General features: G+C 34.0%; 1 protein-coding gene across 2 annotated transcripts in view; it reads right to left on the bottom strand.

The window, feature by feature from the left end:
* Positions 1-12,314, bottom strand: part of LOC132729547 (E3 ubiquitin-protein ligase RNF38-like) — a 40,372-nt gene extending 28,058 nt beyond the window's left edge. Inside the window, exon 1 of one of the 2 annotated variants that reach the window (XM_060715327.1) lies at positions 11,944-12,314. In XM_060715327.1, the coding sequence (XP_060571310.1) occupies positions 11,944-12,265 (322 nt within the window). In that variant the 5' untranslated portion in view covers positions 12,266-12,314. Of the gene's footprint in view, positions 1-1,031; positions 1,400-11,943 lie in introns of those variants that run through there. The other variant, XM_060715328.1, reaches the window with a different exon arrangement.
* Positions 12,315-18,541: the final 6,227 nt, after the last annotated feature.

The raw sequence follows: 18,541 nt of genomic DNA, 5'->3' as shown, positions 1-18,541 counted from the left end.
TTATTTTCATACTAAAATCCCCTACACTTTGAATAGACTGTTCCAAATTCAATGCTGGGCAAATCTATTGGTTGTGGGTTAAGGCGCAAAAACATACACAGATTAGAATTGCAGACTTGCATAATTTTTAACTCAGCAAATAGCCCCTAAAAAGATTAGAATGTTTACACTATTTCTATGGGCCACAGGCCAGCCAAGTCTGTGAAATCTTACAAGGCTCTAAACTTTAACTGTTGAACTTTCAGGTCTTAAATTATGCTACATACTAGATCTAACACATGACCTACAAATTTCTACACAATCTCATTGCATACAATTACTGTGCATAGATACTTCATTACACACCATGGACTGGCCCAATTTACTGCTAATTCAATACACCCTACCTCAGACTCTGAAATCTTCAGGCTTCTCAACACATTTTATCTTACACACATAATCTAACACATATTAAATCTCATTTAACTTTGCTTTCAAAACAACACAATTAACTCTTAATATTTTATGTTTTTTCTCATTCATGAACAATTTGTAAAGGAAAATATTTTTTCACTACAAACAATACAATAATGCAGAAATAAAAATCTATTCTATAAATAATTCTTACATATTAAAACATTGTTTCGTTGTTTTTTTACAAAATTGTATAAATAAACATTACAAATTGTTTAGATAATTTATACAAGTTCTCTTTGTTCACATATAAAAAAGATAAATTATTTGTAACAACTGATATTTTATCATACTAAGTTAAACATATATATTATTACAAGTATCTAAAACATTCCATACATGTGCTTCATCTTTTATAAAAACAAAAGATTCCTTTATAATGTCCCACATTTATCATCAAACTAATGTATATTTAATAGGCATATCATTAAACGCACATGTACATTCACATGTATGAATAATATCTGGGTCAATAATATGTACATGTCCTTTGTATAGTGCATATATGCCATATAAATGCCAGATTTTCGTACAATAAATGGGAAACCTAATAAAGTATCAAAACCCGAGAAACTTACCTTGAAATATCATGTACATGACTGAGGGACTGAAAAATCTCACTCACTAAAGTTAAACTCTCTTTATATATTCCCTACTCTGAATTGCTCATGTATAATAAAACTTGATCACAACTTTAGCAAAGACGGCAGTCTTCCTGTATACAATAAGATCTTAAAATCCATACACTAAAATCTCTATTCAGTGAAATAGTTTTATAAATTATCAATTGAATGCTTCATGAAAACATCCACAATCCCCAAGAACTATAAATTTTTCAGAATAATTTCATTGATCCAAAAAGTACACATTATTTCCCATGTGCTGGTTAAGCTAGAACCCAAGTATTTCTAGCTGATATAGATTTTCCCCATTGGGTAGTGTAGTGTAGCCGGCCTCACTGTAATCTAGTACAGCGATAAATAGCTTTACAATGCAGCTCAGTAACTCTGTTCCACATAATAAATGATCATAACAAGTTATCTACTAGTGAACTAGTGGCTAAAGGAGAAATTCATTTACTCAGAAGATATAATACAATGTATATAAATCCCTGACCTAAAAGTATAGGCATATAAAAGAATATATGAACATTTTGTGTATGTGAGTTTATAAGAGTTGGTAACCATTTCTCACAGTTTTTCCATACATGTAACAATTTTCAAGATTCACTAGCAGAGAATATTAATTTTCACAAAAAAACAAACAGTTAATATTCATAATGTATAAAACATAAAAAAGTTAACATGGATAGTGAATTCTATAAATTTATTAAAAACTTTAAATATTTTTCGCAAGTCTGAGTTTTTCAGTAAATTTAGTGGGATGCTGCTTTAAAGGCACAGTGTTTTAGTCCAAGTTATCAGTGTGTAATATTTCTGATCTTTAATTCATCATCGGTTACCAACAGTATATAATCCGTACATACTACATTATCTAAGTAATGTAAGGAATATAGACCATGGGTAACCAAAGATGGCTTAAATTATAATAAGGCATATAATTATTCAGCTCTTAATTGCTCTTATTTTAAATGGCTTTTAATACTATAAATGTAGATGGCATACTGGTATAAATTATGTCACTTGAAAACATTAATCTTGAACTTAATGAAAAGGCACCACTGACTCGGTTTACTGACCAGTGGAAGAAGACATCATAAAATGCCACCACAACCACAGGCCTTGTGTAAATAAGCCTCATAGCCTTGTACTTGATTTCTTTTTTCTACAGGTAGAAAGATGTTTCCAAGGAAGTTTATTACATATGGAGCATTTCATAATTTTGTTTCAAACCTTTATATCTGTATGGTACATAATTATAACGTTCTGTATCATCCTTGGTAACCCAGGCTATTTACTGTAACTATACCAGTACCGGTAAATGTTGTACATAAGGAATGTGTACCATGCGTTCCAACAACTGTAAAGTATTATGATACTTTATTACAACACTTTTCCCCAAAGGGCTATTTTTTCCCAAATAAGTGCTGACAGACTTCCAAGGTGCCATCTTGTAATATCTTTCAAGTCACTCAATTTGCATGTAAAACTATCAACTTTGAACTCAATATGCAATTAAATCAGTTTTTTTTTCTCATCTTTGTAGATCATTAAAAAAAATAAAAAAATTGTAGAACTACATGTAAACAATTTAGAACTAGCCAAGATATTTACATTTATGTTTTTAATCCTTCATCATCATCTATATTTATTCAGCCAATATTTTTATTATCTCCCTTACAATATAATCATGACACTTTCTTACAAAAATTTTATCTGATTGTATTATCTCCCTTTACATGTAATAAGAAAAATCATACAATTTTTGCTTATGTTAGTGACCTAATAACTCATCAATGATCTAAAGTTGAACCCTCCTAAGCATATTACCTTCACTTTAAACAGTACTGAGTGAAACAAAATCACCCCTATGATAGTACTTAGCTAGCTAGACCTTGTTGCAAATATCATGTCAAGATTATTTAAATGGGCTACATAATATATACTGTCAAATGCTTTAAAACTGAGGGTCATGGGTTCAAACCTCAGTATCCAACTTCTTTCTTTTTGCATTATTTATGTACATTGTATCTCTGCAAACTTTGAAAACAGCCCCTCATTTAGTGAATTTTAGGGATATTTTGAATGAGGCTCTCTCAGAGCAGGGAAATGGTCAAACAAGTGTTTAAATTGGGTAGGGGTTGGGCAGAATTTTTATACATATTTCAAACATTTTGAGTTGTAACAATCATTTTGCTTCTGTGATTTGTTAGCTAATTGTTATAATTAGTTTTCTTAATTACATTAATCAGTAAGAAAAGAAAACAGTTTTAAAAAGGTTGATATTATAGATAATTATTTCTGAAAAAATCCCAGCACTTTTTTATATCCACAATGAAAAGAAGTACCCCATATTACTCTGTATAGCAAATTTTGTTTACATTTTGCATACAGGTGTACTCTAAGGCATAGTCATTACCAAGTACATTGTGGTAATTTTCTGTATTTCTATTTTCTTAAACACAAAAAATCAATATGATATTATTTATGTTGGTTTCATTTTGAACACTTTATAATGATCAACTGAAAAAGTTGGCACTTTAAATAAGCTTAACTCAAATTATTTTCAGTTTTGAAATTTAAAATCCAACACTTAAGCCTATAGTAATATAATCTGATATTCATAATGTATACATACAAAAAACCCAAAGTTTTTCCTAACAGTTGTTTACTTCACATAATCACTGGATTGTACTTTGTGAACTGACCTATAGTTGGCTATGTACACTCAGCCTATCAAAAAACTGGGATAGTATGTGTTTACCTGGTGTATTATTAGTAACAGCGCTATTACATCAAGATATGCAGGCGACACTTTGATCGTCATTTTGGTGGGTTGGCGTTTTAAGTACCAGTTGAGAACCAATTTACAGTGACTCACTTGGTGATCACAAGTTTAGGAATGCCTTCAAATTCGGTCTTTTGGAAAAGAAAAAAATCAATAAACCCTTACAGTACTAGCCTACAATACGTAATTACTGTACAAACTCTTTTTCGGGACATAAGATAGTTTACAAACCCTAGACAAAAATATTTGATCAACTACATAGATTATAAGAAAATAGTTTGCCGGTAACTCTTTGTTCCTACAAAACCCCATACAAAACCACAGAAGTTTTATCTAGCCTACAGAGAAATAGAGAAACTTGGCGAGCAAACAAACCCGGCGGTATAATCAATAGAACACTTTTATTCGGTCGGTACAAAAAAAAATGTGGCCGTGCATTCTAACCAGGCATGAATTTCGTAACGAAGTTGGTCAAGGCAATGCAAAATCATATCTGTTTGCATAAGGGAAAATTAGATAATGTTCATTATTTTGCGCAATATCTTTGTTTACAATTACGCTACGCAATTGTAAAAGGTGTTTAAAGAGTCTCATAATACACCACTTTACACGAAGGGCAATGCAAAACTGAGGCACAAAATACAAGCTAGGCACAAAATACAAGCTGAGTGTTAATAAGAAAATGTTGGTTTTGAAACAGCCTTTAAACCAATTTTTGGTAAGTATTATGCATTAACACAAAAGCTGAGGTAAAAATTAGAATCATACATTGAAAATTGCTGTTTTTAAATTGTTTATATATAACATTTTATAAATTTTGGATAGATTTATGAATTGTTGTTGTTTTTCATGTTGCTTTTTTTATTTTAAATACATTGTTATTGCTATTCTCCTTAAATTTCAAACATGGCAAAAAAACCAATAACAAGCAACAACATTACTCTGCTGAGGTTGGCATGGCAACATGGAGCAAACTTTAATACTGGCAAATAAAACCAAGTTACTAAATGCAAGACCCTTGAATAAAATTGCAGAAAAAAAGGCCTAGACCCTTTACTTAAATATTTGCATTTCAAGTAATGCATTGTTGTATACAGCCCAAAAGTGAGGGAAACACAGCAGATGTTTATAGAGGTTGGGATCTTGAACTTTTGACTGGGCTCAACATTTGAGATATCTTATCATTCTTTAAATAAACCATTCTGTCGTTTTTCTTCACTAACATATCTATGCTTTCTTGTCAAAATCATTGTTCATTACATACAGCTAACCCACTTTTCCCAAATATTTATCGTTTAAATTCGATGTAATGTCAGTAAATACTTAAAAGCAAACTCGCTTTGAATTTTGAAGTTCAGTTTATTCTATGGTATCAAAAAACGCACCGGTACTCTGTATCTAAGCGTAAATCGAGAAGATATTATGCAGAAGATGACACATATTTCATGTATTGAGAGCAAGTCAGGTGTGAGCTGCCTAATACTTGTGTGACGGGCCTTTATGGCGTCACACTGTATAATGTATGTATAGTAATTATCTCCACTGTGTGTAAGAATGCCTGACTGATTTTTCTAAACCTCATTCATAAAAATTGATTGTAATGTGTTAAAGCTTACAGTACAGCGTCATGTTTGAAACATAAAACCAACATTTCTCTATAAATTCTTGAACATACAATACAGTAGTGGTGTTTTGTAGAGAAAAAATAATTCCTTGAAATTATTTAGAAAATTGTCTTTAACTCTTATATACCCTGCTAAATTCATAGACTTGCCCTGCTTTGAAATTGGAACAGTCCATTTGTATTTTAAGGAAGTTCTGTACTGAATTCTAAAAATACAGTGTATAGTGGATGTATATGAGTCCTGTATCAATTTGTCATATACCAGGTGCCATTCCTATCATACTCGGGGAAATTCAATCCAAAGTCAACAGATTTAGTTTGACCAAAAACCTTGTATGCTTAGTTGTTTAAAAAAAAATCTGTAAGATACATACTTGTCCTTAATGTACACAAATTGTGATTCACCGTTTTACCGTTATACACTATGGACAGGACTGGTCACTATATTAGTTTTCAGCTTACTACATATGACACCATTATGGTACATTTCATACTTTATAATCCAGCAGGATAAATTCCTTCTATTACAAAAAATTATCAATTAAACAGTTTGTGCATTATCTAAAACTTTTTTTAAAAACAAAATGGCTTTGCATGGTTCACTCATGCGAAATTTCCAAGCTCATAAAAAAGTAAATGTACAAATGTAACAAATGCTAACATCTTAATATTCTACAAGGCAATACAGCAATTACGTAAATGATAACAATTTATTAAACAAACATAATCTTGGCTGAAAACTCGAGATAAAATTATGCAAAAACATGATCTAACAGTAAACTTAAAACAATCTTTTGCTGGCCTTACATAGATTTGACCATTGTTCAGGTGATTTTTTTTTACACATGGATGAGCAATATTCAGTCATTACTGAAATACTGAATTCTCAGATCTAGATCTAAAATTTAGGTCATGTAGGAGATGAAAAATGTGGGGATTTCTTTGTATGTAGTATAAAAAGCTTTGGCAAGTGCAGAAAGTAAACAAACCATTGTGACAAGTTAGTTTGCAGATTTAGATACTAACTCCATATTGTACACAATAACTAAAGTTTTCCTTTATATTATACATACTCAAGTTTTTCAAGCCATGATGTTGAAACTTTTAAATTTGACCAATATTTAATTATGGTTAGACGTTTATTTGCATTGGGCCAAATTTGTGACCAATAAAATGTTATAATAGGCATAGTATGACCTTTTATCTGCCCCAGAGTCCAAACTCCCCCCACTCCCATCATCCCACATGAAAATGTTACGGTACATTTATTCAGTAATCCTTCAATGCTGATACAATCATTCTTTTATCTATGCATATGGTGTTTCTACACACCCTTGTCACACAGTCATATGATTACACTGGTTAGGTTGAGGGAATTCTCCATTCAAACAACAACTATGTACAGTGTAAGAAATTCGAATTTGAGTCCACTAGGCCGGTCGGACTACCAGATTGAAATATTCACTAGCCCAAGACATTTCACTAGCACAATTCATTTGTTCAAAACAGTTGTTTATAGTGCCTCTGAAAATACAGTAGCCTGGTCGGGCTTGTTACTGTTAAAAGTTGGTAGCCCGAGGAGAAATTTAGTAGTCAGGGGCTATCGGACTACTGCTAATTTCAAACACTGCAACTATAGAGTACAGGTATATATGTATGTAACTTATTAAACAAAATGGTCATATATAGTGTATAGCCCTTGTTAACTCTTAAAAATATTTGCAGCTAAATTTTATTTTCAGTCTAATTTTTTTTCTCTCCATATTAATAAGTATTTTGTGACCTTCATTACTTCAAATTAAAAATGATTTTGTTAAATCTTAGGTAAACAAGCTAAATGTTTTAAGAAACAAACACATTTGCAACTTTTAAGTGTATAAAGATAGTAGACATCTATATCTAATGAAATTATAATATTTTTAAACTAGAAATGTGTCATCATGCCATGGATGCCCCCAAATCCAGCCAAAATTTCAAATGATATGATAATATTTAGTTCCAAATTTGTTTGCACAATTTTTTTTTTTCATTTTTAGTTCAAAGCCCTTCAACTATTCAATGTTAACACAAACCATTTTTATACAAAGTTCAAGGCCATGACAGTATTCAGTGTTAACCTTTTACAAATAGCATATTGCATATTTGTGGCCGAGATAATGACTACATACATTTCCACCAAAGTAGAAGTGCAGAAACTGAAAATTTCAATTTTTTTCCAACATTCAAGAGAGATAACTTTGTCCAAAATCATCAAACCATGACTAAATTCAAACTTGGCCTGCTTATTCATTGAAAGTGTATTACTGTTGTGGAGATAATGAAGGGAAACTATAAATTTCATATTTTTTTCCAAGTTCAAGAGGGATAACTCTATCAGAAATCATTGATCAAACCATGACCAAATTCAAACTTGACCAGCGTCTTCCTATGGAATATGTAAAACTGTTCAGGAGATAATGAACTGAAACTGAAAATTTCCCTTCTTTTTTTCAAAGTTAAAGGGGCATAACTCAGCCAAAAATCATGGAACCATTACCCAATAAGAACTTGGCCTGCGCATTCCTTTGATATATCTGTATATTAAATTAAAGTTGAATGTGTAAAGTTGTTGGGAAGATGTTGAATGGAAACTGAAAATTTATTTTTTTTTAAAGTTAAGGGGCATAACTCTGTCAAAAATCATCAAACCATGACCAAATTCGATCTTGTCCTGCACATTTCTATGGCATATCAATATCTTAAACTTGAGTTGAATGTGCATAATGTTGGGGAGACAATGAACGGAAACCGAAAATTTCTTCTTTATTTTAAGATAAAGGGGCATAACTCTGCAAAAAAATCATCAAACCATGACCAAATTTGAACTTGACTTGACGTATCCATATGTCAAATTTGAGTTGAATGTGTACAACTGTTTGGGAGATAAGAACGGAAACTGAAATTTCTACTTTTTTTCAAAGTGTCAGAAGGGTTCATAACTCTGCCAAAAATCATCAGATCGTGACCAAATTCGAACTTGACCTGTATTTTCCAATGATATCCATAAGTAAAATTTAAGTTGAATGTGTGCAACCGCTACCAAGATAATAAACAGAAACTGATGATGACAGAAGGATGGAATGATGGAAGGACGTAAGGGGGTAACACTATTTAATATGCCCAAGCCATTTTATGGTGGGGGCATAAAAATACAAATACACAATGATTACAATTATGTTGTATCCATTTTCTTATAAAGAATTCCTAAAAGAATTATAAGATAGACTGTCTCTTGTTATTTAACACACATAATACATAAACTGAATAAAAAGTTCAAATATTATTCTGCTATTTTCAGCTGGGTTTGAACTTCATGAATTTGACATTCACTCTTTTTGAAATATACAAACATTTACTTTCACACAGTTATTTCGGAATTATATCCTTTTGCATTCAAACAACAATAATTTTGTTAACTACAGGAAACAAAATATACAGAATGAGATTTTTACACTTTAAAGCATGCTTAAACAATGTCTTCTCAATTCATGACCTACATTTAGGTTTCATTGTGCCCAAACCGAGTTCTCAGAAACAGGGCAAACTTTTTAACTGCATGACTCGAACACATTTAAACTTGACCTACGATTGGATAACAAAATGAAGGACAAATTTGCAATTATACACAATACAAAATGTTGATTAGTACCTGTTACATAACACATGTAAGAAAGTTGTCAATCAACTCTCATTTTTTTAATGTGTGTAATCCCCACAACATTCAGGATTTACAAATGTAAACATACAATTATTGATCAGGAAAAATGTATGTTCTCCGTTTAATTTGTATGTGAACAGTGATTTCTACGGAAGCGTCCTGGTGCCAATTCATAATGTTCTATAAAAAAAAATAAACTCCTACGTAGGAGATAAAAAAGCCTAATTAGGTGTTTGTAACTCCTACGTAGGACTTTTAAACTCCTATGTAGAACTTTGCAAGTCCTACGTAGGACTTTATAACTCCTACGTAGGACTTTATAACTCCTACGTAGGACTTTGTTACTCCTACGTAGGACTTTATAACTCCTACGTAGGAAATAAAAAGCCTAATTAGGAGTTTATAACTCCTACGTAGGACTTTTAAACTCCTACGTAGGACTTTATAACTCCTACGTAGGACTTTATAAGTCCTACGTAGGACTTTATAACTCCTACGTAGGAGATAAAAAAGCCTAATTAGGAGTTTGTAACTCCTACGTAGGACTTTTAAACTCCTACGTAGGACTTTATAACTCCTACGTAGGACTTTATAAGTCCTACGTAGGACTTTATAACTCCTACGTAGGAGATAAAAAAGCCTAATTAGGAGTTTGTAACTCCTACGTAGGACTTTATAACTCCTACGTAGGAGATAAAAAAGCCTAATTAGGACTTTATAACTCCTACGTAGGACTTTGTAACTCCTACGTAGGACTTTTAAACTCCTACGTAGGACTTTATAACTCCTACGTAGAATACATATCAAAGAACTGAAAGCACAGAGTTCAACGGACATGTATGCTAGAGTTTAACTTAAGATACCATATTATGTAGGAAGATAAATTATATGAGCCGCGCCATGACAAAACCAACATAGTGCATTTGCGACCAGCACGGATCCAGACCAGCCTGCGCATCCACGCAGTCTGATCAGGATCCATGCTGTTCGCTTACAAACCCTATTACAAGTAGAGAAACTGATAGCGAATAGCATGGATCCTGATCAGACTGCGCGGATGCGCAGGCTGGTCTGGATCCATGCTGGTCGCAAACCCACTATGTTGGTTTTGTCATGGCGCGGCTCATATGTGTCAAGTTGTAATTATGGCAAGCCACTTTAGTAAATACCTTTAGTCTGTAGCCAGAGATGATTTTGTCATTCTCTGCATATATTAAACGATGATTCTGTATTATGTACGTTTAGATATATTTATTATACACATGTACACAAAATGTATGGGTTAAACTTTGTTCAAAGTAGGATATACAATGTAATTCATTACTAAACACATGCATGCATAATGCTCCGCAAACCGTTATCTTCTTAAACTTTACGGAGCAGGAACAAGACACTTCACTACCCCACAGAAACCTGAGACACTTTATTAAAAGGTGAAGTGTTGCGGCATGGCCGTGTGACTAGTAGCCTAATGATCGCTAGCCGCATGGGTTCAAACCCCGTTTGGCGCAAGCCGTTGTTTCCTTGAGCAAGAAACTTTACACTCATTGCTAAGTACGTACTGGTTGGTTCCAGGAACGGATTCGAAAGTGTGTCTATAAGCTTATAGCTTCCTACACAATCAAACTTAAATAAATTCTGTATGAACCAAAGGTGAAATGTCCTCTATATTTAAGATTTGAGGGGGGGGGGGGGGGGGTATATATACCGATATACCGGTCTGGAATGTTGAGAGTTGCAAAGCATTCTGTATGAATTTCTTATAAAGTCATAAAGTCCTACGTAGGAGTTAAAAAGTCCTACGTAGGAGTTTAAAAGTCCTATGTAGGAGTTTAAAAGTCCTACGTAGGAGTTATAAACTCCTAATTAGGCTTTTTTATCTCCTACGTAGGAGTTTTAAAGTCCTACGTAGGAGTTATAAAGTCCTACGTAGGACTTATAAAGTCCTACGTAGGAGTTTAAAAGTCCTACGTAGGAGTTATAAAGTCCTACGTAGGAGTTTAAAAGTCCTACGTAGGAGTTATAAACTCCTAATTAGGCTTTTTTATCTCCTACGTAGGAGTTATAAAGTCCTACGTAGGAGTTAAAAAGTCCTACGTAGGAGTTTAAAAGTCCTACGTAGGAGTTATAAACTCCTAATTAGGCTTTTTTATCTCCTACGTAGGAGTTATAAAGTCCTACGTAGGAGTTAAAAAGTCCTACGTAGGAGTTATAAAGTCCTACGTAGGAGTTATAAACTCCTAATTAGGCTTTTTTATCTCCTACGTAGGAGTTATAAAGTCCTACGTAGGAGTTAAAAAGTCCTACGTAGGAGTTTAAAAGTCCTACGTAGGAGTTATAAACTCCTAATTAGGCTTTTTTATCTCCTACGTAGGAGTTATAAAGTCCTACGTAGGAGTTATAAAGTCCTACGTAGGACTTTGTAAGTCCTACGTAGGAGTTATAAAGTCCTACGTAGGAGTTTAAAAGTCCTACGTAGGAGTTACAAACTCCTAATTAGGCATTTTTATCTCCTACGTAGGAGTTTATTTTTTTATAGAACATTATGAATTGGCACCAGGACGCTTCCGTAGATTCCTGTACATTTATATGTCTCCGTTTATGTTATATTCTATAAATAGTTTTCTATTCTTCATGTGATTACACTGTAACATTTTCGAACTGAAAATACTTTTTTGTATGTTAAACTTAAAGTAACACTCAATAGTTACTATCAGTAACTATGGAAAATTGCATTATAATATCAAATGAAATTCATTACCTTGTAATCCCCTTTTTCTTGTAGACTCTCTCAAGTCATAAAACGGTGATGTTCTCTGATTTTCGTTTGTTGGGCTCAGGTTCGGACTTAAATTTAAAATTGGTGGGCTATGTGTGCTTATCAGGAATTCTGACTCGTCACTGTCGGCAGTAACAGAGGCTCCGCCCTGAATGTGACGCAAATCAGAGCCACATGCTCCTTGTTCACTGTTACAATTGGCAACCAGTTGTGACTGAGGTATAGCGCCCGCGACTCCATGAGGTTTAGACTGTAAAATGAGCTGTAGTAGCTCAGCATCACTCTGAGGATTTGCAATGGGCATCTCCTTTAAATATCTTTTTGAGTTTTCTAACCTGAAAATATAAAAAGAAGACTGTTTGTGTTATTACGAATAATAAAGATAGTTAGATGCAGGACTGTCATGTCCTTTAAAAGCAGCCTTGTATCAACTGATGTTTTTGTAGTCCTTGTCAGTTATTTGTAGAAATGATCATGCAATAAAACACTTTCTCACTAAACTAAATGCACTTAACTAAATCAACATGTATCAAGAAGGAAAATATAAATAGGAAAGTTTAATTTACAGTTAATACAAAACCTTAAAAAAAACCTGAATGGAAGACTCTTAGGGTAAAACTTTTTCCTAACATTCTGCTTTGGTTTTATGTTACAACAACACTGTTTAGTTTCTAGCTTTACTAATAAGGAAGACCTCAGATGCACTTATTGCATACATTATGTAATTTAATGAGGAATGGACACCCAAGTAGAACTATTGACCTTCAAAATGCTGTATAGATTTCTCATTCTCCCTGGTGGGACTTGAATTCACAACGCCCAGACAGGCAAACATTTCAAAGTCAGCATCCTTAACCATTATGCTATAAAGGCCACTTAGCTGAATAACAGCCTCGAAACTTAAAAAAAATATAAATACCCTAAGTCAGATACAAAACACTTCAGATTTAAACTTAACAAGATATGTTTGTAAAACATGTATGCCCCCTATCAGCAGCCAATTAGTCATGTGATAAGGTTATTATGCATGACGTCTGACCCAGTGATCAAACAATTAATAAGGGTTATAAAGTATCTACTGGTCATGACCTTGACCTTTGACCCCTTGACCCAAAACTCAATAGGGGTCATCTGCTGGTCACGACCAATCATCATACAAAGTTTGAAGTTCCTAGGCCTAGGCGTTTTTAGTAAATTGATCAGAAACCGTTTTAACCTACAAGGTCAATGTGACCTTGACCTTTGACCCCAAAATCAATAGGGGTCATCTGCTGGTCATGACCAATCAGCATGCCAAGTTTGAAGTTCTTAGGCCTAAGGGTTCTCTTATTATTGATCGGAAACCGTTTTAACATACAAGATCAATGTGACCTTGACCTTTGACCCCAAAATCAAAAGGGGTCATCTGCTGGTCATGACCAATCACCATGCCAAGTTTGAAGTTTCTAGGCCGAAGCGTTCTTTAGTTATTGATCAGAAACCGTTTTTACTTACAAGGTCATTGTGACCTTGACCTTTGACCCCTTGATCCCAAAATCAATAGGAGTAATCTGCTGGTCATGACAAATCACCATACCAAGTTTGAAGTTCCTAGGCCTTAAGGTTCTTTAGTTATTGATCGGAAACCGTTTTTACCTACAAGGTCAATGTGACCTTGACCTTTGACCCCAAAATCAATAGGGGTCATCTACTGATCATGACCAATCACCATACCAAGTTTAATGTTCCTAAGCCTTAAGGTTCTTTAGGTATTGATCGGAAACCGTTTTTACCTACAAGGTCAATGTGACCTTGACCTTTGACCCCTTGACCCCAAAATCAATAGGGGTCATCTACTGATCATGACCAATCACCATACCAAGTTTGAAGTTCCTAGGCCTTAAGGTTCTTTAGTTATTGATCGGAAACCGTTTTTGCTTTTAAGGTCAATGTGACCTTGACCTTTGACCCCTTGACCCCAAAATCAATAGGGGTCATCTACTGGTCATGACTAATCACCATACCAAGTTTGAAGTTCCTAGGCCTTAAGGTTCTTTAGTTATTGATCGGAAACTGTTTTTGCTTTCAAGGTCAATGTGACCTTGACCTTTGACCCCTTGACTCCAAAATCAATAGGGGTCATCTACTGGTCATGACCAATCACCATAAGTTTGAAGTTCCTAGGCCTTAAGGTTCTTTAGTTATTGATCGGAAACCGTTTTTGCTTTCAAGGTCAATGTGACCTTGACCTTTGACCCCTTGACCCCAAAATCAATAGGGGTCATCTACTGGTCATGACCAATCACCATACCAAGTTTGAAGTTCCTAGGCCTAAGGGTTCTTTAGTTATCACTCGGAAACCATTTGGTCTACGGACCGACGGACCGACAAGTGCAAAGCAATATACCCCCTTTTTTTCAAAATGGGGGCATAATTAATGTTGTTAACTTAAGTAAATTACTGTTTTGGGCACTTTGTATACAAATATCTGAACAATAGTAACAGCTGATGAGCACTACCCTTATACCAGTACTGGTGACCATGTTAAATAGTGTACATGTGTATATATACATGTATATAATATAATATATGTACTTTAATGTTGAAATGTGGTCCTGATTGCTATGTCAATGGTTGGATATTTGCCGAGGGTAATTTAACACAGGTATGAAACTTGAAAGCAAGACTGTGGTAAATAATTTCCTGTAACAAAGATGTGAACACAGGTAGGATATAATTCAAATATCAAAAAATTTCACAGACATTGATCAAAATTCAAAAACACATTTACTTCATTTTAACATCAATACTACATGTTACCTAGACTATCCCAGTATTGGACAGCTAAATATGTTTGTTGTGAATGCAAGATAACATTTTGAATTTGACAGAGAATTATGTGAATGCAAGATAATATTTTGAATTTGACAGAGAATTATAATGTATATCAGAATTTTCTATGTACATGTATTAACCTCAACCAAATTATATATGCAAATCTATTGAAACACCACCCCATCCCTTGCTAAAACAAACTGATGGATATTGTCCCACTTTGAGTGCAGGGACCAACATTAGGTAGAACTTCAGCTAAACTTCTGTAACCGCCATCCTCTGCACTACCCTGCAGGTGGTGGAGCTGATGATACCATTTATTCAAATTGAACTACCCTTAAAAGTGAATTGGTCTATAATAGACGGTCTGTTACAAAAGTACAATAAATAATTATGTTGATACTATTTAGTATCACATATAACAACAAACCACACAAAAAATATACCATGGATGTTCAATGTTGTTGGCAAGTGTGAGATACATGATCTGATATTCCATATGTATTCATATAGCACATAATATTGTGTTTTCTAGAACAAAATATTATTTTTCATCATACAAATGTTTAGAGGACACAAATGCACTTAAGGTCAATCATAGAAATGTTCATATTAAAAACACTTTTTAGAACTTTATCAACATTTTTTCTTCCAAGCAATATCTTATTAAGAATATCCAACTGATAGATTTCTAAAGTTGTTTTTTCAATATTTGAAATACTTATAATGTAAATGTGCCAATTTTAGACCAATTCACTTTAATAAAAGAGCAAAAAATGCTAAAATTTAACAACCAATAGCTACCTATAGGTATCAGGATTGACAGTGTAATTGCTTGTCTGGATACATGTGTATGGATTCACTGAATCTGTCTATGCAAAGAAGTATTAAATGGTCTCTGAGCAAAGGTGGTTTCTTATCAGGATAAAGGGATTTGGCAGATACTGATTATCTATTATTATGATTATTTTGATCATATTTACAATTTTACATGCATACAGGAAATTCTTTGTTATTCAAATCCAGACAAGTTACAAAAATTTAGCAGCCAAGTATGATTATTAGAGCAGGTCCAAAATATCAGTCAGTAACTTGCAATGTACAATGTAAATACAGCTAGTATACAACTTGTTGGACAAAAGTCAAAATAATGTTAAATATAATTTTTTCCCACCGAGACCATTAAAAACAACATATTTGTCACTTCAAGACTAAACTATTACAACATATAACATGTAGCAAATATCTCAAAAGTGAAGATAAAAGGATAATATATAAACAATCTACTTGTTTCATAGAGTACATTTAATGTACTTACAATAATAATCAGCTATGTACACTCAAGAATTAGAATATCCTCAGTTATGCCCCGGTCACATATTCACGGATAATGCCATGGAAGAGCTACGGTCTAATCGTTCACGGATTACCACGGAAATGTGAAATTTCGTAGTCCGCTACGGTTCCAGTACGGACACACAACGGTATGAGTACGGAGTGCGACGGATTTACCACCAAAAGCCCCCGGAGAGACACGGTTTGATACGGAGCGACACGGTTTGATACGGAGCGACACGCATCAGGACGGACGCACTACGGATACACTACGGTCTGCTACGGTTTAAGCACGGGTAAGCACGAATAAGTACGGTCTGATACGGAGAAGAACGTATTGATACGGAGAAGAACGAATTGCCACGAATCTATACGGACCTAATACATCCGTCCACAACCTCTTGCTTGATCATTTTCAAAATGCCTCAAAAGAAAAGAACACCTAGAAAACGAATTGCAGAGTTCAGTGATTTTGGCGGAGAGGACTCGGCCTAATCGCGTCCAACCCCCGAGTAAGGCCCCCACGATTACACGTTTAAACGGATTCGTTTCGATTTTGAGTCGAAAACATTTACGATAATTTTTACCGTTTAATCGAAATGACCATATTGTCTTACAAAATATCTTAATCATTGCCTGTAATTATGAATTCTATCAATTGTAATTGGTTTATTCCAAAGTAAAATACGGAAAAATAGGTATTTACAACCCTCCACACAGCATTAACATGCACTTATCTTGACATAATACATTTTTGGTAAAGTTAATTTTCCTTTGATCTTTCAAAAGAGCGAAATGAGGATACAATGCAGGAAATGTATGTCGACTCAATCGTCATGAGCCCTGAACATAATTATTTGTAAATGAAGTAAGTCATCATTTGAATACTTGAATACATGGTGTAGTATAGTACAAAGAAGTACCACCGTTTAAACGGTATCGTTTCGGTTCTTAGCAATTGTGTAAACGTTTACAAAAAATTGTAAACGTGGGAGCCTTACCCCCGAGACACACCAGGTCCGATTAAAGTGAATTTCTTGAAGGACGCTGGATCCTCAACAAGTTCGGCCATGAGAGCCTCATACTAAACATGAATCGGTCTTCGTAAAAGCCCATCACTAGTCCACCATCTCATCTGTCTTCTCTTCTGATTAGATATGGACTAGTAATCATTAATGAAAAATGTTGATCAATAGTGCTTCTCTTTTAATTTAAAGATTTGCTGTTAATCTTACAATTACATTAATTATCGTGATGTTTATGTTTTGAAAATATGTAAAAAGCTTGTTAATTAATCTTATTATCACTCAAAGGCTAGCGTCCAGGCTGTTGAGACACAATTCGTTTTATGTACATAATTATTTACTCCAATTTCACGATCCAATGTTTGTAAAATATGTAACATTAAATGTTATTCTATTACTTATGAATTGTAGTACGATATTAGAGAGCTACTGACCAGTACGGGTAGCTACAGACGATGCCGGAATTAATCCGTGGCTCTTCCGTGGGCGTATTCCATGAATATGTGATCGGGGTATTATATATTTAAAGTAATATGACAGTGTGTATTATGTGGCTATTATACATTGTTGAGTACAATACTGAATTCTATTGGACGAGCAAACAGCAGCTGCTGTCAAAGCTATATTGGACAGTGTGGCTGTGTACAAGTCCAATAGAATCAGTATTTTTCTCAAAGATGTTTAATGACCTCTTTATTTCATACCAGCATTTTTTTGACATTTTGGCAGAACTTTGTTACTTAAATTACAATAAGGATTTGATATGGACTTTGGTCTTCCAAAAAATGAAAACGAGGCTAGAGGGGTGCAATATCATACAGATTTGATATGAACCTTTGGACTCTTGAAATGTAAATGAGACAACAAGGGATGAAATAAACTTTTTTGACTTTGGAAATGAAAATGAGGCTAATTAAACATGATTTGTTTGTTTGTTTGATTGAGTTTTACGTCAATCAGACACAGTATAGGTCATATGGCGATCTTCCAGCTTTACTGGTGGAGGAAGACCTCAGATGCCCTTTTGTGAATTATTTCAGACACAAAGGGGCACAGGAGTAGAACCACCAACATTCTGTAAGCTAGCTGGATAGAAACTCAATTCAATGAACATCATGTGATGCTAATACAAATGCTGAAAGTGCATTGGTTATATTTTATTAGCTGTGAAATAAACATGTAATATAAACTATCTGAACTCGGAAGGTCAGTAACGGTTTCACCTATCAACAGTGGATAGTAATTGACAGACAGCATGTATCCTAAAGGCAAACATGTACAACTAGGGATGATTTTAAGTGGCTGCTTTCACCATCCCTTTTTCATATAAAACTACCAATACTGACACAGGATGATTAAAGTGAATAGGCAGACATGTCCGTACTGTGCCCCAGTGGGGAAGAAAA

The sequence above is a fragment of the Ruditapes philippinarum genome, unplaced genomic scaffold (assembly GCF_026571515.1).
Source record: "Ruditapes philippinarum isolate M1 unplaced genomic scaffold, ASM2657151v2 ctg4405_1_1_1_1, whole genome shotgun sequence".
Taxonomy (NCBI): Eukaryota; Metazoa; Mollusca; class Bivalvia; order Venerida; family Veneridae; genus Ruditapes; species Ruditapes philippinarum.
The sequence above is the reverse complement of the archived record's forward strand: the minus strand, read 5'-3'. Positions and strand labels throughout refer to the sequence as shown.